Below are 26,146 nucleotides of genomic sequence, written 5' to 3'. Positions count from 1 at the left end.
CTCGCGGACTCTTTTTGCGCCTGCGCAGTACGTCTTTTTGCAGCTACGGCCCATTGCCGGATGTGCCTGCGTCCATCATCCGGTTTAGCATTCTCGGTTAGTAAGTCCATCATCCGGTTTAGCATTCTCGGTTAGTAATATGGATAAAGGTAGTGTATCACCATAATCAAAAGACACATAATTGCCTCAATAGTTAAATTGAGAATTATAATTTCAAAAAATTGACTTTAGTAGTAAAGTGGCGATGGTTTTATTTAGAAAAAACGTTAAATAAAACTTATAAATACAGCCCGCTTCCAACTTATTTTCTGTAATGGCTTCCCTCAAGAGCGTATGTTTCGGACACTGCCCTGTAAATAATCGTTGCTATAACTCAATATTCTCAGATTGTGAATTCGAGGTCCTAAATACGTCGCTGTCCCCAGTCCTGTCTCCAGGTCTCAATGTGCAGGTCCGGCAGTGATCACTCCACTCTGAGCAAAGCGGCTGACGGATCGCCCATAGGGCAGCAAAAATCCTCAAACTGCTCCGTGTACAGGCAAAGAAACGCGTGAATTGTGATCCGACCGCTCTCATTCATGACGTACTCGTAAATGTAACCGATCTCGGAACAGGTATAAAATAGACTCAAATCGGATTTGAAAAGATTAGTTTTATGAAAGAGAGGAGTGGCACCGTAAGGGACAAATGGCACAGTGACGTACTGAAGAGCCAGCCCGCTGTAGACTGAAGTGAAGGGTCTGCGTTTGAAATGAATGCAGCAACTGGAATGGAATGGAATAAAAAGGCGGAGCTTATAAATAACAAAGCAATTAACATACAAAACAAAACAAGACTCTCTGGGTTAGGTATGGGGGGCTATGAACGGGACAAAATGATACAAGAAAAGGAAGAAAGTGGTGCGAAAAGTGAGCAAAATCTTATCAGACAAGTAGGGAAGCTTTTACATGTTAAGCAACCGGCTGAGGGCCAGTGCCGTCATTTTGGACTTTTGTCACTTCCCTATTGTATCACTTGCGCCTTCACTTTTCCCTTTAGGTGACAAGTCTCCGTTTGACTAAACTAATTAGGAAGCACAACCAAAGAGCGAAATGGAGTGCAGCAAAGATGAGTGCGTGGAAAGTCCAAGATGTCGCGGAGCGGGCCGGTGACTTACGTCAGACTCTTCAGCGTCTTGTTGTTGCTCAGACACGCCACGATGTTCTCAGTTCCTCTCTCGGTGATGCCGGTGATGTCCAGATAAAGCTCTTCCACCGTGCTGTTGTCCTTCAGGGCCGTCCACAGTTCCAAAACGCCTTCACAACCAATGTTATTTCCGCACATGCTTTAGATATGAATGAAAACATAAATAAAATAAATTAAAAAACACCAATATGAAGTAATCTGTAGAACAGCACACCTCCATGAAATGACTTCATTTGGTGACAGCCCAGCGCTCAACATCTGCACTAGAGAGACGAGTCAGACTGGAGGAGAGATCTGCAGACAATGCCAGCACAATGCCAGAGAATAACACCTGGGCACTTCATGCCCACTTTAATGGTGCCCAGTTAATCAGGTCACGTGAATGGAGACAAACGATAAACACACACACACCTCCCTCCATTTTATAGAAACATATACTGTAAAGGACATGGATGCACTGGCATCCAGTCTGAGGTGGGTGATAGTGGTCCTTTGCCTTTATATAGTGGATGCTTTAGATAGATAGATAGATAGATAGATAGATAGATAGATAGATAGATAGATAGATAGATAGATAGATAGATAGATAGATAGATAGATAGATAGATAGATACTTTATTAATCCCAATGGGAAATTCACAATTTAATTTAATTCACTTTAAGGGGTTGGGTGGTGTTTCCTGTCCCGGTTGACAGGCTGCCATAATGGAAGGACAGAGGGACAAGGCCTCCTAGGTGTCCCCCCAGTGTACAGCATCTCTCTGGTGGGAGTTCTGATTTTACTTCCCCAAGGCAGCATGGGAGCCATGATGCTGATGGGCAGCCCTGTTGGGTTGCTTGGGTGCCACCTGTTGGAGTTTCTAGGAGGAGGCCTCTCTGTTCTGTCTGACCCATTGGCACTACTTGGTGGTACTCCTGGGGTCTGCATCAAAAAGGCGCTGCTCCGGCTCACCCAGGCGAGGTCGGCACTCACCTGAGAAGGTTTGTAGGAAAGGAAGGAAAGGAAAGAAAAAAATTGTACTGTGAAAGAAGAAGAAGCCTGCAGGAAGGAGAGTTTAAAAATTGTAATGGATGGCAAGCGTGAGCTGGTAAGATGGTTTAAGCCTCCTTACTTGACTGGGAGGCCAAACCAGTAACTACACAAGAAGAAGGGCAGTGTATTCCCTACCACAACCAAGAGATTAGCAGTAGATATGCTGGCACCCCCGGAGCGGCGCAATCAAAGGAAACCAGCGTACAGAAAGGACAATGAGAGGCAACCTGTGTTGACTGTTTATTTCCCACAGACACTAGAGGGCAGCATGTCTGGGTTACGTCATGATATGGTAACATCAGCAAGGCATGCTGGGAATTGTAGTCCTGTCAGGCAACCCCTGATGCTATGCAGGTGTACAACAGTGCTGACTTTAACCAAAACAGCGGGCTTTGTCCCATGTCACACATGCACATCAGGGGATCACCTTCTGGGCTCATCGGAGGTATGTAATACCACTCTGGGACAAAAGGGGGCGCTGCCACTAATGGCATCCTCTCTTTTCTCATCCACAGCACAGAGAAGACGCCCCATGAGGTTCAAAAGACCCCACCATCCTTTCTGGTCAGAGTCCTATAAAAACCTCACGTCTCATTTGGAACCTGAGCTGTTGGCAGGACGGAGCCCCCCAAGACAGACCCTCTCTGCTGAGCCAGATTGAATATCTCAGCCCCTCAAAAGAGTATTCAGCCATTGATGACCACATACTCAGTATCTAAATATTCTGCCCAATGCTGGCCGCAGATCACTTTCTTAGTGAGTGACCTTTGGATTTTGTTGATGGTCACAGCAAGGCTTCATTTTACATCTTGAATTCAAGCAGGTAATTAGTTGAATAATCGGTGTTTTGGGGTGTAAATATAATTTTGCCCCAGTAGCCCACCCTGTACGAATGGTGACTTCAATCAGATTTGAACGTAACGCTTTGATCCGTAACCTTGTGGTGTTAGAACATTCTAGAGAGTTGAGATCAAAAGCAAAGCGCAGATCAGTTGACCTCGAAGAAAGCGGGGAGCTAAAAACTGCAACCAGTAAAAACCAAAATAAACCCCCAAATCAACTTACAAAATGGAATAATTCAGAAAAAGAGCAAACCGCAAAAGCCTAATCTCGCAATGCGCGCTACGGAGGACGAATCAGACAGCGCTGGTGAGCTGGCACAACTAATCTCGGCTCAGATGTGGCTTTTTATTTTGATCACTGAAGAACTGGTTTTCGTGTTTTACCGCCAGCCGAAGGGGAATGCAGCATTATGGTGTTAATTATGAGCAGCCGGACCCCCATGCACTTCAGAGGAGGTGGTCCACCTGAAGCGAAGCACGTTCAGGCCCGGCCAGAAACAAGCTTGGGTTGCTGCCGGAAGTGCTGGCTAAGGAGGCCAGCAGGGGGCGCTTATCCTGTGGATCCCAATGCCCACACTGTGCAGTAAAAATGGCGCCGTCCTTCAGATGAGACGATAAACCTGTGACTCTCGGTGGTCACAAACAATCCCAGGGCATCCTACCAAAAGAGCAGGGGGTATCCCGATGTCCTGGCTAAACGGTCCACCTAGTCATTCCCTCTCTCTGATTGGCTGTCTCTCTCACCACTTCACCACCTAACAGCTCATGTGTGGTGAGCGTGCTGGCACAGAAATGGCTGCCGGTGGGTGCTGCACATTAGTGGTGCCTGAAGTGGCTCCCCACTCTCTTTGAGTAGCGAGAAAGGCACCCTATAAATGCAAAGAATTAGGAATTAATTATTAACAATTATTATAATGACAACATTGTGTTTTACTTGAACTTATTACAAGCAGTAAAGATGATCACAGGCTGCACATTCACACGCCACATGCAGTGAATTGTATATTTTACACACCCTATAGAACAGAAAAGCAACAAAATGGTGAATTACGAGCAACGGGGCCCGCTGGGGCAGCTGGGGGTGTTGGGGAGGAAGTGATGGCAGCAGAACTCCAGGACATCACCAGCTGGTGCTGCTTGGGATTTAAAGTTGAGTCATTCAAAGCTAAAAATGGCTAAAAATCTCCTCTGTGCATTGGCATCAATGTCTGAAATGAGTGCCACCTCGGTGTAGGGGGGAGTGAAAAAATGTCTACCAACAACAAAAAAAAATTAAAAACTAAAGTTACGAATGACGTTTACTCCCTCAGAAGCGCCGTTCTCTTCTCTTTTGATCACAATCTGGAAAACGTCAGCCAAATCAGCCATAGAACAAATGATAGATATGATTGATTGCACTTCATTCTGTTCCATTGTGGCTTGGCTCCATCCGCTTCATTCATTTCCAATCTTTTTAATTTCAAATAACGACGTGCGGGTGGACAACGGTGTCGGGTTTTTTCAAAAACACAAGGCTTTGCACCGCGTCACATATGCACCTCAGTGTGTGGGGTATGTAATATCACTCTGGGACGAGAGAGGGCGCTGGCGCTAATGGTGTGGTCTGTTTTCTCATCCATTGCACTGAGAAGACGCCCAATGAGGTGAACTGACCCCGCCCCTTCTGGTCACAATCCTATAAAAACCGGACGTCTCATTCGGATTTGAGCGGGCCCAAGTTGAACAAGTGTCGATTATTTGTGTTCTTTTGTGCCATCCTGTGTCAGATTAAGCAGGGTGACTCATTTGGCATCCCCAACAATTCTTTGGTCCCCTCCGGTGTCTGCCCTCGTCGACAAGTGACCAATAGCAGTTGTTGGGCTGAATGGCCTGTTCTCGTCTAGAGTGTTCTAATGTTCTAATAAAGCAAATGCAATGTAATCAGGGTGACTCAGATTTACTGTCACATATGATAGACGCAGTAAAAGAAGGGGACTCATGGCTGTCACCCTGCCACTGACTGGCTGTCCTAATCTTGCTTTTTAGATTATGTCACATATAATGTCACAGCCACCAAAAAGCAGCAAAATAGGTGACTTTGCTTTGAATACGTTTTACGTTTCTCGTCCAAGTCTGGAATAGGAAAACTTACTGAAAATGAGTATTTGGGTTAAAGAGTGTTCAAAGTTATTTTTATTTGAAAGAAAGGAAGGAAGCAGACACCATAAGGCTTTGCATACCCTGGCTTTGGAGACGACGTCGGCCCTTGACCACCAGTGGTCCCTTGCCACTTTTGTGTGTTGCCTTCTCACCGCACAACACGAACTGTAACCTTCATGCAAAATGTGTGACGAGCAAAGAAGAGTGATGTGGTGCGAAAGAGCGGCGGGATCTGGAGTTCATGGGGGACCCCCTCCCCGCACCCACCTTATTGCTTCAAAGCAATTGAGACTTCACATGGGGGACGATTATTGCTTCGATACGGGACATGGCTCATTACTCAGAGATGGTGAAAAAAGTGTTTTTTGTAAATGCAACATGTCTAAAGCCAATCCAAGACGAGACAAAATGGCTGCCACCCAACGAGATAATGCAATTGTTACCCTAAAGTGGCTGTGAGAAAACAAAAACAAAAAAATACACAGTAGTTCCTACCTTTGACGACACATCACATTTGTCGATGCTTTTATTTAAATTTTGTACGCACTGATGATCTCATCTGGATCAATGCACTGGCTGATGGGAATTGTAGTCCCCTGGTTGTCATTTGCACGGTTGTGGATAAGATGGGAGAGTTCAGTATATGTTAATTACCTTTTTAAACTTCATCACGAAGTGTGACGTACAACAAACTAACCATGCGTTACGGTGTATCGATACCCGGAGAGCCTCTTTTGCTTTTGTGGGGATATTAAAATCTTTACGATAATTGTCACCACTCTTAATCCTGTTATACGATAAGTCAGTTCCTTACTTATTTAGATCACTTTAATGAATTACTGGCCTTTAACTCATATTAATACTAGACAGGGAACTTACTGGAGTTCCTTTTCTCCTTTGGTGGTGTAATATTGACACTGGGTTTCTGTTGGGATACACGCAGTGCACCAGACCTTTGCAGTTCCATCTGTTGTATGTAATTAGTAATATTTGATGTATGATATGATACAGACGCGCATTCTCAGACCAACCTGATCCAGTTTAGGGGCTCAAGAAGGGTAGGCGGGTCAGGAGTCTATACGTGATTTCCCACTGCAGGAACTTTGTTTTGCGGGAACCTGGGAGTCCCTACATGATGTCGGCCCACGGCCACTTGTGGTCTCTGGCCACTTTCATGTGTTGACTTCTCACCGCACAACAGGAACTGTAACCTTCATGCAAAATGTGTGACGAGCAAAGCAAAGTGACGTGGTGCGAAGAGCGCCGTGGTCTGCAGTTCAAGGGGGACCCCAATTATTGCTTTGATGCAATTGTGACTTCACAGAGAAGATTGAGGCTTTGATGTGGTGCAGGCCCCCTTTGATGAGGGGGCTATTAGTGAGTGTATGGAAGTGTATGATGGTCCCCCCGCATCTTATTGCTTTGAAGCAATTGTGAACTCACAGGAGAGACTGTGGCCTTGATGTGGTGCATGGCGTGGTACTACAGGGAGAGGGCTATGAAGAGTTATGAGGTGCAAAGAGTGGTGGTGGACCCCCACACTGTGTTGCTTTGATGCTTTGATCCAATTGTGACCTCACAGGGGCTATGAAGAATAATGCGGTGCAAAGTGTGATGCAATCACGCAGTCACGTGCGGTCCCAGGACCTTACTGCTTTGAAGTGATGGTGACTTTGGTGGGGGGTGGTGGATTATTGTGTCAATGCGGTGTATGGCTCGCCCCACCAGGGAAGCAGCTAGATAGAGAGATGCTGTGTGAAGTGTGGTGCTCCATCTTCATCGAAACCGCTCCAGAGTCCAAACTACTGACTGATTTGTTGCTTATGGTCAACTTTCTTCTTTCGGCTGCTCCCGTTAGGGATTGCCACAGTGGATCATCTTCTTCCATATCTTTCTGTCCTCGGCATCTTGTTGTGTTACCCCCATCACCTGCATGTCCTCTCTCACCACATCCATAAACCTTCTTTTAGGCCTTCCTCTTCTCCTCTTCCCTGGCAGCTCTTTCCTTAGCACCCTTCTCTCATTATACTCAACATCTCTCCTCTCCACATGTCCAAACCAACACAATCTCGCCTCTCTGACTTTGTCTCCCAATCGTCCAACTTGAGCTGACCCTCTAATGTCCTCATTTCTAATCCTATCCATCCTCGTCACACCCAATGCAAATCTTATCATCTTTAACTCTGCCACCTCCAGCTCTGTCTCCTGTGCCACTGTCTCCAACCCTTATAACATAGCTGGTCTCACTACCTTCCTGTAGACCTTCCCTTTCACTCTTGCTGATATCCATCTGTCACAAATCACTCCTGACACTCTTCTCCACCCACTCCACCCTGCCTGCACTCTCTTCTTCACTTCTCTTCCACACTTCCCATTACTCTGTACTGTTGATCCCAAGTATTTAAACTCATCCACCTTTGCCATCTCTACTCCCCTCATCCTCACCATTCCACTGACCTCCCTCTCATTCATCATACACATGTATTCTGTCTTGGTGGTCCTACTGACCCTCATTCCTCTCCTCTCATATCTCCACCTCTACAGGGTCTCCTCGACCTGCTCCCTACTCTCTCTACAAATCACAATGTCATCAGCAAACATCATAGTCCATGGGGACTCCTGTCTAATCTCGTCTGTCAGCCTGTCCATCACCATTACAAATAAGAAAGGGCTCAAAGCCAATCCCTGATGTAATCCCACCTCCGTCACTCCTACCGCAAACATCACCACGGTCACACTTCCCTCGTACATATCCTGTACCACTCTTACGTACTTCTCTGCCACTCCCGACTTCCTCCTACAATACCACAGCTCTTCTCAGTCACCCTGTCATTTGCTTTCTCCAGGTCCACAAAGACACAATGCAACTCCTTCTGGCCTCCTCTAAACTTCTCCATCAACACCCTCAGAGAAAACATCACATCTGTGGTGCTCTTTCCTGGCATGAAGCCATCCTGCTGCTCACCAATCATCACCTCACTTCTTAACTGAGCTTCCACTACTCTTTCCCATAACTTCACGCTGTGGCTCATCATTTTTACCCCCCTGTAGTTACTCCTGTCCTGCACATCCCCCTTATTCTTAAATATCGGCACCAGTACACTTCTTCTCCACTCCTCAGGTATCCTCTCACTTTCCAAGATTCCATTAAACAATCTGGTTAAAAACTGTACTGCCATGTCTCCTAAACACCTCCATGCTTCCACATGTATGTCATCTGGACCAACGGCCTTTCCATCCTTCATCCTCTTCTTCACTGTCCTTACTTCCTCCTTGCTAATCCGTTGCACTTCCTGATTCACTATCTCCACATCATCCAACCTCTTCTCTCTCTCGTTCTCTTCATTCATCAGCCTCTCAAAGTACTCTTTCCATCTGCTTAACACACTCTCCTTGCTTGTGAGTACGTTTCCATGTTTATCCTTTATCACCCTAACCTGGTTGTGGTCAACCAATCAGCACAATTCATCATCTCGGCCCCACCCATGATAGTTACTGGTGGGATGAAGAGGACACACCCTGGAGTAGGAGATAAAAACAATACCAGGGACTACAAATGTTCCTGTGATGGGAATGCTAGAAAAGTTCAGGGTGTAGACAACGGCGCTGGAGCTTCACCGCAGGGCCAACTCCCTCTCAGTATCATACGAGTAGATCTGCTGATTAATCAAAGCCGGGTTTGAATGGGCACCACCATGCCACCACTGCATATTTACAAAGGTTCTTGCCGTTTGTCTGACGCTGTCATGTTTTGCTTTTTGTTTTCCACTCATGCAAAGACATTGAAGTGAGAACTCACTAAAGCTTCCTTACGTGACAGGAGGGGGATTTGAGTATGAGGGACTCCAAAGCCGCTGCTTCCTTGTCCAGGCAGTTGTAGCGGAGACTAAACAGGAAAGAGAAGTAAGAACAAAAATAAAGAAGAGTTTCATCGAAATCTGCAAGTCCATTCAATAAGTGAGCCAAAAGCAAATCCCACCCAATTCCAGGGCTGGTTAAGTACAGTAAATAATTTAGATGATCAGAAAAAAAAAATACACTTACAAGAGCAATTCACACTTGTGCAGAATGGGCTGCAGCCTCTTGAGTCCTTCATGGCCGATGTTGGAGTACCCCAGGTTCAGCTCCTCCAGGTCATGGCGTGCGTGGCGGATCACGTAGCAGAGGGCCGTGCAGTCCACCACATTCAGAGTCATTTTGAAGAGGTGAAGTTTCTTGATGTGGGGGGCCACCATTTTCACCACGCTCTCCTGGTGTAGCTCCATCAGACAGTGCAGAAGGTTCAGCACCTGCTGGTTGGAGAGCTTCTTCTGGAACTGCCTGCCGAACCACATGCTAAGCTCCGCCAGGACTTCATTGCTCAGGGGTGCCGCCAGACCTCCCAGCTGCCCTCCCAATCTGGCCGCTAGGAGACCTGAAAAAAACCTGGTGAACATCTGCAAGCTTTCCAACTTGCTCACGTCCAGCAGTTCCTTTGACGTCTGTAGAAATTCACTACTACAAGGGTCTTCCTGATAAGCGCCACCACACCAGAGGTCGAGTGCCTCGACGAGGTCATCCTCACCCACTTCAGTTGCGCTATAGAGAGCAGCAAGGTGCTCCTGGATGGTCATGTGGAAGAACGCGAACATCTGAACCTGCTCTTCCTTCACCTGGATCAGAATCTGGCTGAAGAAGGAGGTCGGGAGGTCCTGGAGGGGCATGCCGAATGACTCAAAGTCGGCCTTTTCAAAGAGAATCTTGTTGCTCATCAGACTCTGGTAGGCAAATTTGCTGAGCTGAAGTAAATCCCTTTTGACTGCCGAGAAGACCACGTTCTTTGAGCTGCTGACACACTCTTCGTCTCTGAGCACGTGGTGCCTGATGACCGTGTACAGGTAGCAGAGGTAGACCTCACTGACGGTCTTTGGGACGCTGAGGTCGATATTAGTGTCTTTAGGGCATCGGGTAAAAAATTCACTAAGTGCCGTGCAGATGATGTAGCAGTAAAGAGGAATGAAGGACAAGCCGAAGAGGGTGTCGTTGTTCGCTATGTAGCGGTAGACGGCCTTACTCAGGTCAGGGTCCTTGTAGTACTTGAAGCAGTAGTCCTCGACTTGCTTCTGCTCAAACCCAAGGATGATCGAACAACGGTGACAATATTTCCGGGGGATGTCTGTCGAGGGGCGTGTGGTGATGATCACGGAAGATTCCGGTAGCAAGCTCCCCTTGAACAGATAGCTCACCAGATCCCCCACGGGTAATTCTGTATGAACATCCACGGGCTTTTCCGGAATGTTAAAGTTCAGCTTGTATTTGAACTCATCCAGTCCGTCCAACAGGAAGAGAAGGTAGGCCGGCTCTTGAAAAAGATCGGGAAGGATCTCAGTCAGGTGATCAAACTTCCACATGATCAGCTGCGCTAAACTCACGGGGGCCTCGGTTAGGCTGAGCTCACGGAACGTAAAATCAAAGACGCATGTGAAGTTTCTCATGGAGACCCCTAAAGCCCAGTCATGGATCAGTCTCTGCACGGCAATGCTCTTCCCGATGCCGGCGATTCCCTTCACTTTGACCCTCTTTGGCATCCAGTCCTGACCTGGCAGAGGAGACAGAAGCTCACTGGGTGAGATCCTTTGGCACTTGTGGTGGTTGTAGATCCTGGCCCGCCTGTTTGCCAGGGAGAAGTACTCGTGCTGTTCAATTTCCAAGCTGGGGTCATCGTCTGTCACAAAGAGGTCGGTGTAGCGGATCTCGATGTGCGTTCGTGACTTGGAGTCTTCTATGTGGTCAACGATGTTCCCGGTTCTTCTTACCAGGCTCTTCTTGTGAATTGACAGGGGGACTTGAGGGTTGGATGAGACATGAAACATACTGGTTAGGTGAACACAAAGTAGAACTCCCCTCATGTAGTATCACATGACTGTGGTGATGAGTGAAACGATTTGCACGAAACAAAGAAAAAACAAATGAGCAAAACAAAATGGTGTCTCGCTCCCAGCGAAATTCAAAATGTTTAGTTCCTGTCTGGATGCGTTTCCCTGCATTAATTATTAATTAATTAATATGTGCCTTCCTGTTATTTGGTATTTAAATTAAGGTCTCTAGTAGTTATAGGAAAAATAAATCAAAGGATTCCTTTCATGTCTCGTGTTAGTTTTTTGTCGAGCTGTCAGACTTGTCTTGTGATTGTTCTCGTAGACCACCTGCTGATCGCAATCCTAAAAATGTGTCGGCGACCACCCAAAGCTCCACAGATCATGGAGAGGGTCGCATCCTCAACCTGCGGGAATCAAGAAACGGGAAGGGCGGCTGTCGGCTCGTTGTGTTCGCTGGGCTTTATGTCTGTAAGGACACTCGTCTGTCACAGGGTGTCGTTGTCCAGGTCTCATCTGGTGACATATTTCAGGTATCCTATTTATAAATGAACTAGCTCTCCGCCCGCGTAGTAATGAAACAGGACAAACTTTAAAAATCAATTAAAAAAATTTAAGAAATGTAATTGGTATTGAGAACAATTTATATCGATAGCTTTCCTACACTGAAAAAAGTATAACATTGATGTTGTTCATTCAACGTAAATTTTCTCTTTCAAGCAACTTAAGATTAGTCATTTAGTGTTGCAGCTTGAAATATTTGACAGATAGATAGATAGATAGATAGATAGATAGATAGATAGATAGATAGATAGATAGATAGATAGATAGATAGATATAGATAGAAAATAAAAGATCCGAGGCGTCGAAGCTTTGAAACGAGTGCCATCTAGTGGTTTAGAGAAACCATAGCAGCTCTGAAGTCGAGGCAGCCTGGGGAGGAAGCGCACACATTTTTTTAGGTGACAGAAGTGACGGTCATCTGAGGGGTGCACGCTCCTGACACCAACAATGTTGGGGTATGTACACAAAGGGGTGCTGTTTGTGCTGCTCCAGACACCGAGGGGGATCGTGGTCCTCCCACCCATCATTCTACTTTGATGATAATGCACTGCTAATAAAAGTAAACTCAAGGTGGGACAAAAGCCACGAAGCAGCTGGGAAGAGAGCCCCTTGGAGGAGCCTAAGGCCGACGCGTGGGGGCTGAAGAGGGCCATTTGGTGAAGTAGCTGGAGTGTCCCATCACTCACTCTAGGGTGGGAGGTGTGAGGCTTGGCGTGGTGCCCTACTGGGAGCCCATGGGACAGCAAGGACCCGCAGCAATGAGAAAGGGTTGTCTGTGCCTGTCGGCAGGATGTCTCAGTTTTAGAAAAGGGAGTGAGGTTTTTAAAGTTTGATTCCTACCTTGGAATTTGAGCCTCATTTTATTGGATCTGTTTATTTGTAGTGAGAACCTTTTAACCTCTGTTTATGCTGGACTCTTTATTTAGTTACTGAAGATTTGAATCAATGCACTGTTTGCACTGTTTTCCTTTCGATGGCTCGGGTTCGAGAGGCTCCGGAAATGCAACAGGGAGCATGGAGCCGACCCGGACAGTCAAGGTGCCGACTTTGGACGCATCACCTTTCTGCCACAAAGTGGCCATTGGCCTGTTACCTTAACTGTGCTCTCAGACTCCCGCCGATGTGATGCCGCACTCATCGATTACTTTGTTAGATTCGTTGTAAGACATAAATGACCTGCCGTCACATCGTCCAGGTGGGTGCTACACCTTGATGGCTGTGGAAGTGACCCCCTCTGTCTATAAAAAGCGCTGTGAAAAGACGTAAGGAATTCATGAATTCTTCAATGTAGACACCGGTTTGGGGGTCTGGATCAAACCGGCCCGAGTTGGTGCCGTCCGGTCAGAAGCCCAGACAAACAGAGAGGGTTAGTGTCTGGAAGGGCATCTGGGGGCAAAACGTAGCCAAACCGTAGTGACGGAATCAATGCAATCAGGTAAAGATGAAGAAGAGTTCATTGGTTTTGATGATCGGCCTTTTGCTAAAAACAACCCTTTCTTTCTTAATATCTTTTTGGTTGTGGACTTATTGCCTGTTTTTGGCCTGAGATGTTTGCGGCTCCTGTTGGTTTTGGTGATTATGTGTTACGCCTCTCAGTTTTGAGCCCTCGGTCTGCCTTTGACTACATCGTTTCTTCCGATCTCTTCCCCTTTGCTAGTGTGCTACCACAATAGGTGCCGGTGGAATTCCACTTACAAAACGCTTCCAGGCAGGACTAAGCAGGGCAGTCTTCCTTCTTGGGCCAATGGCACACCTTGTTGGGGTCGTAATTTTTTATTTTGTTGGTCAAGCAAAACGTCGAGTTTTGCACAAATCGCTTCGCTCGTCGCTACTCCTTAGCATGTTAATCTCCTGATCACTTGCAATGAGACGTCGTCAGCTCAAATGACACCTCCATAATGGCTAACACCCGAGTTCTCCTGATTATTTGAAATTTTCACAATTCTTTGACCCCACAAGACAAAACCAAAAGAAACAGCAAATATACAAACCAAAGCCGCACGCAGTCCTCACCTCTCCATCGTGGATATTTCAAACTGGCGCCTTTAATTGATGATTGACCTGACAAAAACAAAATAAAATACAATATCCAGGGTATTTAACAGCGAGTATGGGAGAAATGTGACATTAAAATGTTTATCACACCCCACAGGGTGTGGCAGCAGGCCCCTCTGTGGATCCCCTGTGGACGTCATTTAGGGACCTGTGGCTGGACGTGAGAGTCACATGGGTTTGGGGGGTCTAGAAATGGAGGTGACGTTGATGTTCAGTGCCCTTGAATGCCATTCATTTTATATTTTTTATTAGGTTTCTTTGCCTGATTTTCTATAAACTGCATGGACACCATTATTTTATATTTAACTAAATTGTGTTGCAGCATCTGCCGAGCTTTTGCAGATTGCATCTCAAAACATCTTAACTCTTTGAGGGCTGAATATTTTTTTCCAAAAAACTCAGTTTTCTGAAAAGCACACAAGGCAATGCTTTCACAAATAAATCAACATAAAATGTCTGCTATTATGTGCTGTGGCTGCCGTTGGTGCATGTTTGGCATCTCTGGTGGCAGTGGCTGCACAGGGGCACCTTGATGTTCAGCAGGAATGCATGGTGGGCCAGCTGCCTGGCTGTCTGCGCACAGCAGGTGGGTGGCAGTGGCGGTCGCAGTGTGACACAATATGGTTGGTACCTTCTGTCATCATAAGTGGTGGTCCTCCCAGGCGAACGCTGGTACACGAAAGTGTTCAGTGCCATCAGCAGCTGGGGACTGATCAGATGATGCTGGTACCTCATGCACCTCCAGATCACTTGCATCAAACTTGGAGTCCAACAAGTCAGAGTCCTACTCAATGAAATTACGTAAAACGTCCGTGCATTGCACATTCGCTTTGGTCTCTCGCCAGATATCGCAGCCATTTTAGAGGTTGTTTGTTCTTCGCTGCTCACACACGTGTAGGGAAACGAGGTTAAATCAACAAAGCTATGTAACTTTCCTTCTAGCAAAGAGAGTCGAACTAAAGCGTAAGGGTGGGTTTTGTTGCAGTTTATAGCTGATTACCATCCTCTGCCCCTGAATTTTGACAAAAGTAGACATCGGCCCTGAAAGAGTTAAGTCACCAACCTTAACAAAGTTTTGAAGTTTAACATCACATGATTGAAAAGTCACAGTACACGTGTTAAATTGGGAAAGCGCGGTGGTGCAGCACCTCGTAACAAGAGTGTAAGTGTCCTGATGCAGCCTGCGTGGCGTGTGTGCGCGTCGGTGACCTCCGGGTGCTCCGATTTCAATCCACACTCCAAAGACGTGCAGCCTCGCTGGATTGGCGATGCTAAATTGTCCACAATGTGTGTGTGTGTGTGTGTGTGTGCGAACGCACAGGAATCCCTGAACGACACCACGGGGTCCTGTGGTTAAAGGAGCCACAGTGGGGGGCTGCCGCTGTAGCCAGACCCTTCTCAAGTGTTTAAAGAATTAAAAATTTCATACAGTCTGGGGTCCGCGAGTCTGATGTCTTCACTTCATTATTGCTGTGAATCTTGTTTTTGCTTTGCCCCTTGTGTTTTACATGAATCATTTTTTGTTATCTTTCTTTAAAATTTATTTTTATCGTTATTTCAATGATGTCACAACATTCTATTGTTAATAATAATAATAATAATAATTCATTACATTTATATAGCACTTTTTCTCAGTACTCAAAGCGCTATCCACACAGGGAGGAACTAAGGTCGCCACTTTATGGTATTTTCATGTGGCTGTGCCAATTACCCTAACCCTAACCCTAACCCTAATCCTAATCCCACTTGTGAATTTTTCTATTCAATGGGCCAGTGACGAGGTAACTCAATAAATATTTTTTCATTGAGAGCTGAGATAAGGCAATAACTGACACAAAGGAGTTTTTTTTCCCACAAAAAATTCTGTAAGTGTCCCTTAAGCAACACCTCAGGTCCCCTTCCCACAGACAATTTGTCATTTGTGTTCATCAGACTTCCATAAATCGCTCTGCAGGCCCCACCTTGCTTTATAACTGTGGGTTTACTGTCATGAAATCAGTGAGAATTAAATACAGCATGCGCACCACCAGGACCCCGACCCCCGGATCTCGGGAGTTGCTATTCTGGTCTTGAGGACCACATGGAAGTTGACAACATGCAAGTCCAATGCCATTTGACCGCACTCACCAGGCAGAGGGTCACCTTCTGCTGTCTGTGACCCCTGGGGTTATGAAAAGAAGGAGCGACCATAGTGAGGAGTGGAAGTCCTGAACTTTGAAAAAGCAAGTTACCTTTAGCCGTCTCGGAGAGCGTGTACTTCTTGTGTCGAAACTTAAAAAACGGCATTCTCTTGAGTTTTCCTGGTTTAGTCTCCGGGAGAACTGAAATATGAAGCAACGCACGTGTTTAGAAATCTGGGCACAACTTTCATTCGGGTATCCACCAATTAGAAGTCTAGGAACATTTCATTAGCTATGCTACTGTATGTACACATAACAATAAAGGTGGAATGTCATTAATCATTTCAGAATCCACATTATTTTTAATGTCAATTGTGTAATATAATATTATAAAAAGTACAGGATATGCTCTACATGCACAAGCAGATGCTCGTAATTGACACCTAAAGTAAACTGTTACCAGAAAGTTTTCTACATTTGCTCAAACTTACAAATGGAATTAAAAAAAAAAAAGATTCATAATATAAACTGCACCCTCTTAAAACTCAGACAATAATTAGAACTGGTCATGTTAATAATGTCTAGTGCAGGGTGAAGACACCTCGACTGATAATGTGGCGTGTTTATCTGGACTTTCAGAAAGCATTTGATGAGGTGCCACATGAGAGGTGGGCATCAAATTAAAAGAAGTGGCAGTTCAGGGTGATGTTCTTAGATGGGTGCACAATTGGCTCAGACACAGGAAGCAGAGGGTGACGGTGCGAAGAACCTCACCAGAATTGGCCGATGTTAAGAGTGGTGACCAGCAGGGGGCAGTGCAGGGGCAGCAGCTATTTTTAATATCTATAAATGATTTAGATAGGACTGCAGTGGATTGATTCCTGCCTTGTGCCCTGTGTTGGCTGGGATTGGCTCCAGCAGACCCCCGTGACCCTGTGTTCGGATTCAGCGGGTTGGAAAATGGATGGATGGATGGATATAGATAGGAATGAAAGGAAAAAGCTGGTGAAGTTTACAGATGATACCAAAATAGGTGGATTAGCAGATAATTTGGAATCTGTTATATCATCACAGAAGGACTTGGACAGCAGACAGGCCTGAGCAGATTTGTGGCAGATGAAATTTAATGTCAGTAAATGTAAAGAATTACACATAGGAAGTAAAAATGTGAGGTTTGAATACACAATGGGAGGTCTGAAAATTGAGAGTCCATCTTATGAGAAGGATTTAGGAGTCACAGTGGACACTAAGCTATACGACTTCCCAACAGTTTTCAAAAGCCATTAAGAAGGCTAACAGAATGTCAGGTTATATAGCACCTTGATGTGTGGAGTACAAGTCACAGGAGGTTCTGCTCAAGCTTTATAACACACTGGTGAGGCCTCATCTGGAGTCGTGTGTGCAGATTTGGTCTCCAGGCTACAAAAAGGACATAGCAGCACAAGAGAAGGTCCAGAGAAGAGCGATGAGGCTGATTCCAGGGCTACAGGGGATGAATTATGAAGAAATACTAAAAGAGGTGAGCAAAAGGAGATTAAGAGGTGACCTGACTGAAGTGTTTAAAATGATGAAGGGAATTAGTCCAGTGGATCGAGACGGTTATTTTAAAATGAGTTCATCAAGAACACGGGGACACCGTTGGAAACTTGTTAAGGGTAAATTTTGCACAAACATTAGGAAGTTTTTCTTTACACAAAAAACGATAGACACTTGGAAGAAATAAGTGGAGAGGACTGGCGAGCTTTGTTGGGCTGAATGGCCAGTTCTCATCTAGAGTGTTCTAATGTTTTAATGTGTCCCTTACCAGCGTTCGCCACGTCTGAGGCCTTCACTCCCGGCAAGCCACACTGGTCCTGAAGCCAGGCGCCCAGCTCTGGACAGTAGTACTCCTGGACATCCCAAAGGACCTGCAGAAACACGTCGCTCCTTTTGCCATCATGACAGATGTGATCCAAGAGGGCGACGATGCTGTTGCTGGGTGTCTTCTCCAACAGACTGTGGAACAGCGACTGACTGAAGACATTCCTGTCATAGAGCCACCGCAGCAGTGGTGAGGGGTTGTCACTCAGCCAGACCAGTAGATTCTCTTGGTTACTTCGGATTAAACTAAAACTCTGCATTTTCTGATCCATGTTGTCAGCTGTAAACATGAGAATACAATATATACAGTATAAGATAGATAGATAGATAGATAGATAGATAGATAGATAGATAGATAGATAGATAGATAGATAGATAGATAGATAGATAGATAGATAGATAGATAGATAGAACTAAGTTTAGTATAGTCGGCAGGATTATATAGATAGATAGATAGATAGATAGATAGATAGATAGATAGATAGATAGATAGATAGATAGATAGATAGATAGATAGATAGATAGATAGATAGATAGATAGAAATAAGTTTAGTATAGTCGGCAGGATTATATAGATAGATAGATAGATAGATAGATAGATAGATAGATAGATAGATAGATAGATAGATAGATAGATAGATAGATAGATAGATAGATAGATAGAACTAAGTTTAGTATAGTCGCAGGATTAGATAGATAGATAGATAGATAGATAGATAGATAGATAGATAGATAGATAGATAGATAGATAGATAGATAGATAGATAGATAGATAGATAGAATAAATTAGGAATAATCAGAGGCCACACCCCCTTAGGGTCTGAGCTCCACAGCCAATCAGGAAGCCAAAAAAGAAAGAAAGTGGAGCTGTGACCTGAGTCCAGACTCGATCTTCATTAATTCACAATGCATACATTAAACCCCAGTTAATTAAATGGCAGTTCCTTAATATTTTTATTCAGACATCTATTTCAGCGCTATATAAATGTAATGAATTATTATTATTATTATTATTAATGTCCATTCTGTACCAGTCAGATTGCAGGACATCAGTTAAGAAACGGCCACAATACAAGACCCAGCCTGGGCCTGCATGCCACCTGCAGTACACCAATTACTATTTTCCATTTAAGTCGGGGGCACATGCATGAGAGGCAGAACATAAATGCCACCCATTTACTCATAGAAGTAAACTGGCATGAGACAAGCCTTCATGTTGTGCCTCCCATCCACCTTACATAAATATTTGCCCTTTGTTGCTCCTTCTGAGTTGCCCACCTCGGCTGCTTTATTGCACAGTTTTGTAGAACTTCACCAACTAATCAAAGTCACCGAGCAGCCTTTCCTTTGCTATTGTCCCCCTGTCATTTGATCCAAAGTGAGAACTTGTTCAGAGCGTACTTACCTTACACCCGACATGGAGGCTTCCATATGTCTCCAGGACACTTGCTTTTGCTTTCTGACCTGCCGCATAACCATAAAACTAAATGGCTCCTTAGCTGGAGATCTTGAACTGTTTGCACAGGACTTAGGTGTGGCAACACTTCAGATAAGAGGCAGAGAGGAAATCAAACTCCTGCAGACGTCTCCACTCATCTCCAAGCAACCAAAGAAATGCAGGGAGTTAGAGCTATGAAGAGTTCAAAGTGGGATCCATCCATTGTTCGAGTCCAAGAAAATCAGGCAGGAAGTCCGACTGTCCCAGCAGCACCAGATACAAGGGCAGAGCTCCTCGTCCAAGAATAATGTAAGAAAGTTAAACCTCCCTATTCTGGTAGCACTGGGCGCACCTCTGGAACCAACCTTGAACGAGGCACCAGGCCTTCACAGGGTCCACTTGTATGAGACCACTTCGGAATCACCAGACAGGTGCAAACAGGACAAAGTCAGACATTCATTTATTGGCTCACATTGCAACTCAGTGCTAATTGAGGATAAGAAACAAGCATGATGAGCATCTGAAAGCAAGACAATCACACTTGAGAACAACGAAAAGTGCTCCATTATATCAGCAGTAAGAGGCTACAAAGTAAGAAGAGTCCTGCAAACAGACACGACAGGCATCAGGGTCTGAGGTTGACACCCTGTTGTGGATTACAGAAGGAGAAGCCCTGTGGCTCAGTTTGGAGACAGTTGACCTGTGAGCATTATCATCATCCTCTCCAGTCGAGGTCACCGAGGCTTGACAGTCACCTCTGTGACAAGTGCCATTCTTGAGGGCCAGCGTGATGTCTAGGGGTCAACAATCGTGCAGAACTGTACAGCTAAAAGACTCAACTGAGACATTGTCCACCACCGCATATCAAAGATGTCCACAGACCGACATGTCTTGGGGAGAAAGAATAAAAACTTCTTCAGAACCAGACGTTTAGACAAAGACCTCAAAAGAGCGCAATGAGAAGTGAACGACTAACAAAACTAAAGCTCCATGTGAAGTCTTCAGGCCCCTTCACTATTTTATGGTTTGTTCTGTTGCTTCCTTGGGCTAAAATCATTTCCATTTTTTATTCCCTCATCAAACAATATTTGAAACTCCACAATGGCAAAATTGTAATACATTTTACAAATTTATTAAAAACTAGCCATCCCCCGCAGCTTAGCTTCTGTAGTAGTGAAATAGGACAAACTTTAAAAATCAAGAAACAAACAGGTATTGCTAGCTAAGCAGAGGCAAAGTCCGCTCCAACATGTGGCGCAAGGTGGAGAGATTTGAATGGAGGCTGGCGTGTGAGTGAGGAGGGCCCCGCCCCCCTCGGCCCACAGGCTCTTTCTTGGATTTGCACGAATAAATCGCTCCTGCAAGCAAACTCTAAATCTTAGTGCGATGAGAGAAGTCGCAAAATCAACCGGAATGTTCATGCAAATTCTAGAAGAAAACCCGATGTAAATCCGTCAAGTATTTCTCTCGTTCGTTAGCTAAGTGGATGTAAGGAATGCCCCGAGGCTGGCGCGTGAGTGAGCAGGGCCCCGCCCCCTTCCCCTCGGTCAGCTGCGTCTCTCTCGGATTCGCTCAACGGCACCGCAAATGAACTATGATACTTAGGGCGATGAGAGAAGTTCCAGAATCAACCAGAATGTTCTAGGAAATTCTAGAAAAAAGCCAGTTCTAAATTTGTTAAGTCGTTTTCTCCTGAACAGTGGACAGACAGACAGACAGACGTTGGACTTTATATATATAGAGAGATGAAAAACAGAAATATCCTACTGACTCAAGTATTCCGACCCTGCAGTCAGGACTCAGCTGAAGAACCTTTGGCAGCCATTCCAGTTAGGAATCTTCTTGGGTTTGACGCGACCAGCTTCACCAACCTGATTTGGGGGTTTTCTGCAATTCTTCTCTGGTCGTGGCTGGATGGATGCTGTCGGTGGACAGCTACATTCAGGTCCCTCTAGAGATGTCCGGTTGGGCCCAAGCTCGGGTTCTGGCCGGGCCACACCAAGACATTCCCAGAATTCTCCCATAGCTGTGTTGTCTTTGCTTCGGCTCCTGTTGAAAATACAAACCTTCAGCCTGGTCTGAGGTCCAGAGTGGCTTTCCATTAACTCCATTCGGTTTTCCCTCGAGACCGTGACTACTCTCCCAGTCCCTGATGCTGCCATCACCATATTGCACTGCTGACGCTCACAACTGAGTGGTTTCACTGGGCCAGAGGATCTCGTCTCTCACAGTCTGAGAGTCAGTGAGGTGCAGGTTTCCACAAGTCTTTTATTGAGGAGATGCTTCTGTATCAGAAAGCCCAGATCAGCGGAGTGTTGCAGTGATGGTTGTCCTTCTGCAAGTTTCTCTCATCTCCACACAGGTTCTGGGTTGTAGTGACTGGACATGGAGGCCCTTTGGTGCTGTGAAACTCAACAACCACTTTCTTGGTTCTGCTGGTGTTCAGTTGCAGACAATTCTCAAAGTTCTTTCCTGGACTCCTCTCCCTGGTCTCATCCTCACTTCTCAATACATGCAGAGTCATCTGAGAATTTGTGCCCAGTGATGTGACCTGCTGTTCTGTTTCTAGTCTGAGGTGCCCAGAGTGAAGACTAAAGCAGACCATCCTGCTCCTTGTGGTGCTCCAGCGTATCCTCACACGGTCCTTGAGCCACACAAACGGCCGTCTGCCCGACTCTGCTGAAATGTTCTGGTTGTCCTTCCCCAGATCTGCCTCTGTCTCTTAAGCTCAGCAGGGAATTCCTTGGACCTCATGGCTCGGTTCTTGCTCTCCTGTGAGGACCTTCAATAGACCGCTCTGTGCTTTCAATCCAACCACAGGTGGGCTCCGATCATCTCAGCGATGGTCAACAGAACGAGACACACCTGAGCCAAGCAAAGGAAGTGTAATAAAGTGACGCAGAACAGGTTGCCTGTTCCCAAGAGACTTTCCTTTCCACCATATTGGTTTTATTTATTTGTTTGTTTATTGTTGTCAATTGTTTGTCATGTTAAATAAAGTATAAAATCATGGAATTCACCAGTCATCTGACCGTGACTCCTGCATGAAACATCCATCCATCCATCCATTTTCCAACCCGCTGAATCCGAACACAGGGTCATAGGGGTCTGCTGGAGCCAATCCCAGCCAACACAGGGCACAAGGCAGGAACCAATCCCGGGCAGGGTGCCAACCCACCGCAGGACACACACAAACACACCCACACACACTAGGGCCAATGTAGAATTGCCAATCTACCTAACCTGCATGTCTTTGGACTGTGGGAGGAAACCGGAGCGCCCGGAGGAAATCCACACAGACACAGGGAGAACATGCAAACTCCATGCAGGGAGGACCCCGGAAGCGAACCCAGGTCTCCTAACTGCGAGGCAGCAGAGCTACCCACTGCGCCACCGTGCCGCCCTGCATGAAACATAAAAAAACTAATAATGATAACATAAAATAAATGTGACCACTGGTTTGTGCTATAAATTTGTTTTGTGTATGGTTTCAATAATTATGATCATTCTCTCAATTTGCGCATTTCCTATTCAAATACAGCGGAGAAGCTCAATGTGTGGCAGAGAGGAGCCTCAACTCCCCTCAGGGACTGCGCTCTCCTCACACACTGACGGGGTTGATGCCTGCGATTGGCGCCTGCCTGTTGCTGTCTGTCTGTATGTCGCCTATCTAAGGTTTGCAGACACGTGTATTATACACCCTGACTTTCCACAGTTGATATCTTTAATGAATGTGTGCGACATATTTAGTCTTGTTGATCGGACATAAAACCGCAATGAAAAGGCACAAGGCGAGGCCGACAGTACCGTGCCGCCCTGAAGGGGGCGCATGTGAGCCCAACAGGTGCTCGTGAGGCGCCAATAAGTTAGCGAGATCAGAAAGTCACGTGCACTGCAGCGCTCCGTTTATTTTTATTTTTTGTTCCGACTGATTGCCAAAATGGAAGATTAAGATTTTTTTAAAACTAAAGGAAAATAAGGCGGATTTTTACAAGAAAGTAACGAAGATTTTCATGGGGTGCGTGAACTTCATTTACAAATAAAGGCAAGACCATAAACGGGTTTCAATTTTATAAAAAAGAAAAAAAAATCAAATGTTTAAAAACTAAACTTTGACCTTAAATAAAATATTCTTTTGTTTCTCTTGTTATCCTTTTGTTGAACAGTCTGTATTAAAATTGATTAAAGCATCAGAATTAAAAGCTTTTATAAAAATATTTCAATTATGGTCAAAATTGCAATCCGTTTTTTTTTTTTTGTACACCACTCTATACTTTCATTTGTATTGCATGAGTATGAATTGTGGAATTCATCCATCCATCCATTATCCAACCCGCTATATCCTAACTACAGGGTCACGGGGTCTGCTGGAGCCAATCCCAGCCAACACAGGGCGCAAGGCAGGAAGCAAACCCCGAGCAGGAATTGTGGAATCGCAACGGCAAGTTTAGAACACATGGAGGGTGAGGAGCAAATGCGCTCTCGCCGCTGTAAACGTACCGTTCTTTCTTAGCCAAATATGCGCCTTACCTGTGTGTGTGTAAAGAATGCCGATGAGATATGAAACACAACCAGTAGTCAATGTGCACGCAGGCTGCCAGCTGAATTGTGAATTAGCGACTCTTTGGGGTTCATATATTTGTAAATCTGACTCTGAAGGACTCATCAGCCATGAACCTCACCGCACGTTTCTGTTAGCGCATTTCCAGAGGTCCCTGAAACCCCCATTTTTACATAAAGGGTCTAAACACTTGAGTCAGAGGGATATTTAAGGGTTACATTTTTAACAAATTTGCAAGTCTGCTTTTCGTTTTGTCATTCCAGGGTGTTGAGTGCTGATCGATGAGGGGAAACAACTGAACAAAAATGACTTTAGCGCGGGGCTGCAGCAGAAAAACACGGGGCACCATTTGGGAAGCTCAAGACTTTCTGAATGCCCTGCACTGGACGGGCGTCACGCACGTATACCTGGTGCCCGGCGCCCCACCCTGCTTTGAGCTTAATGAAGCCCCCCCCGACATTCATCAAACAGCTTTCTGCAAGAGACTGTCGCCACCTTCAGGCCGACCGAGACACGACGCACAGGGTTAGATAGAAGGATGAATCGCAGAAGTCTGTGCAGCCAATGGCATCCTCCAGGGCCAGCGTTTACAAAGTTTAAAAGCGCACCAAGTCGGCTTCAGAAGAAAGAAAGACTCCATCATACATGTGGACGTTTCCTTCTCAAACAGACTGGATTCGGATTTACGCATTCTGAAGTGTCTGATGGACACCATTGTGAGTAAAGACGCAGGTTTGGGGGGGGCCGGGGTGACACCATTGAGCTAGGTGAGCAGGCAGATCGGCGGTCTCTTCCCCCTTTTCAAAGCCTCAGGCCCTTCTCTGACTCAGAGTCCTTCCGCGTTTTCTGGTTTCATTTGCTGACTGCTGTATATTTGGGGGCAAAGTTCACAAGGAGATAAGAAAGAACCATCTCAGCGCTTTCTTCAAAATGGCGGATTCTTTTCATCGGCCCGTGTGAAAAAATGTAAAATGCGCACCAAGTGTTACCAGCCTGGGGATTTTTATAACCCGGGTGAGGGTGAAGTCTTTCATTTTTTTACTCCCCCGTTGTCCCCCGGGACATGGATGCGGTTGTCTGTCCGGACTTCTTCTCACACGCTGCTCATCCATCTGCCTTCCTAAACGTTGCTCCATGGTCAACCCGAAGGGGGCGCTAGTCTCTTGCAGAATGCATTTGTAACTAAAGCTGTTTGATGCAATTGGAGGGGGGGGGGGTTAGTGTGGTCACACCCATGCAGCATTAAGCTCAAAGCAGGATGGGACGGCGGACACCATGGAGTCGGTCAGAGTATGGCTTTGTGGGCCAGGAGGCACCGTGCGACTCGCCATGGCGCTCTGTTTTGGACGCATCTCAGTGTTTGCTCTCATCTGCTCACTTCCCAAATTTCTGCAGCTTGGAGCCCACATGAATGACCACAAGAGCTTTGACAGCACAAATAAACCCGAGTGTTTAAAAATAGAAGAATCCGGAATGGCGTGACACAAGGAGTTACGAAATGAAGTCAGCTACATAAATACAACGTGGCTGACCATACTGGGTGCTTTTGTACTGGAGGTGGCCACCCTGCCTGCTGTTCCCAGTACTTTACACCAATTATGGAACTCATCCATCCATCCACCCCTTATGTCGTGAATGTGCTTTTTAGGAACCTAAATTGTTATGTTCTACTTGACTTTTGTAATATTTTAATTTAATACTAGGAGACACTCGGATCTCTGGTGGTTCATAGGCTTGTTACAGCACTCCAGGTCACTTTGCCATGACCTTTGTCACACTCTAACGGTGTGGATGACAGCAACGTACGTACATCTTGTGAAGGACCCAAAGCCCAATTATATGGTGAACATAACCCACACCTTCACTTCTTTGGCTGTGTGTGATTTTCTTTTGTGGTCGCTTGCGAAATGTCCAAAGTTCAGCTCATATGTCGCCCTGTTGCTTTCGCTCTTGCACCCTGTGTCCTGTACGAGACGCCTCTAAATCCGAACCGACTTGTCGTTTTGATATGTGCTTCAGTGTCCCAGCATTTTCGCTTGTTGTCAAATAAAATGGCTTGACGTCAAGGCTAGGTTTGCGGATCGTGTTGTTTCTCATGGTGAAATGGTGTGTAGTTGCCATGTGCTTCACTGTCAGCAGATGTTGCCGAAAGCCACTTATGTAGGGCAGGGTTGTGGGGAAGCTGGAGTCTATTCCAGCAAGCTCTGGGTGCCAGGCAGGACAGGGCACCAGCACATAGCAGGGGGGAAGACACTCTCACACACACACACACACACACACATTCATGTGGCGTCACCAGTCCATCTAACCTGCATGTCTTTGGACTGTGGCAGAAAGAACAGAGCAGCTGGAGGAAACCCACATGGACAGAGCGAGAACATGCCAACACCACACAGCGAGCCCTGAACCTCGCTGTCCTCATTGCGAGGAAGCAGTGCTACCACTGCGCTACAATACCGCCTGCCACACCACTCCCCCCCCACTCACGCCCAAT

General features: G+C 45.9%; 1 protein-coding gene across 4 annotated transcripts in view; it reads right to left on the bottom strand.

The window, feature by feature from the left end:
- LOC114667520 (NACHT, LRR and PYD domains-containing protein 3-like) overlaps positions 1-26,146 on the bottom strand; it is a 51,074-nt gene that overhangs the window by 6,330 nt on the left and 18,598 nt on the right. For 2 of the 4 annotated variants that reach the window (XM_028822835.2, XM_028822837.2), the window contains exons 3-8: positions 17,598-17,933; positions 15,905-15,994; positions 13,632-13,679; positions 9,244-11,023; positions 8,999-9,085; positions 1,157-1,324 (exon numbers count right to left, since the gene is read on the bottom strand). In XM_028822835.2, coding sequence (XP_028678668.2) covers positions 1,157-1,324; positions 8,999-9,085; positions 9,244-11,023; positions 13,632-13,679; positions 15,905-15,994; positions 17,598-17,925 — 2,501 coding nt within the window. In that variant the 5' untranslated portion in view covers positions 17,926-17,933. Of the gene's footprint in view, positions 1-1,156; positions 1,325-8,998; positions 9,086-9,243; positions 11,024-13,631; positions 13,680-15,904; positions 15,995-17,597; positions 17,934-19,058; positions 19,835-26,146 lie in introns of those variants that run through there. The other 2 variants (XM_028822839.2, XM_028822840.2) reach the window with 2 other exon arrangements.

The sequence above is a fragment of the Erpetoichthys calabaricus genome, chromosome 17, assembly GCF_900747795.2.
Source record: "Erpetoichthys calabaricus chromosome 17, fErpCal1.3, whole genome shotgun sequence".
In the NCBI taxonomy this organism is placed as follows: Eukaryota; Metazoa; Chordata; class Cladistia; order Polypteriformes; family Polypteridae; genus Erpetoichthys; species Erpetoichthys calabaricus.
This window is presented reverse-complemented; position numbering and strand designations above follow the sequence as displayed.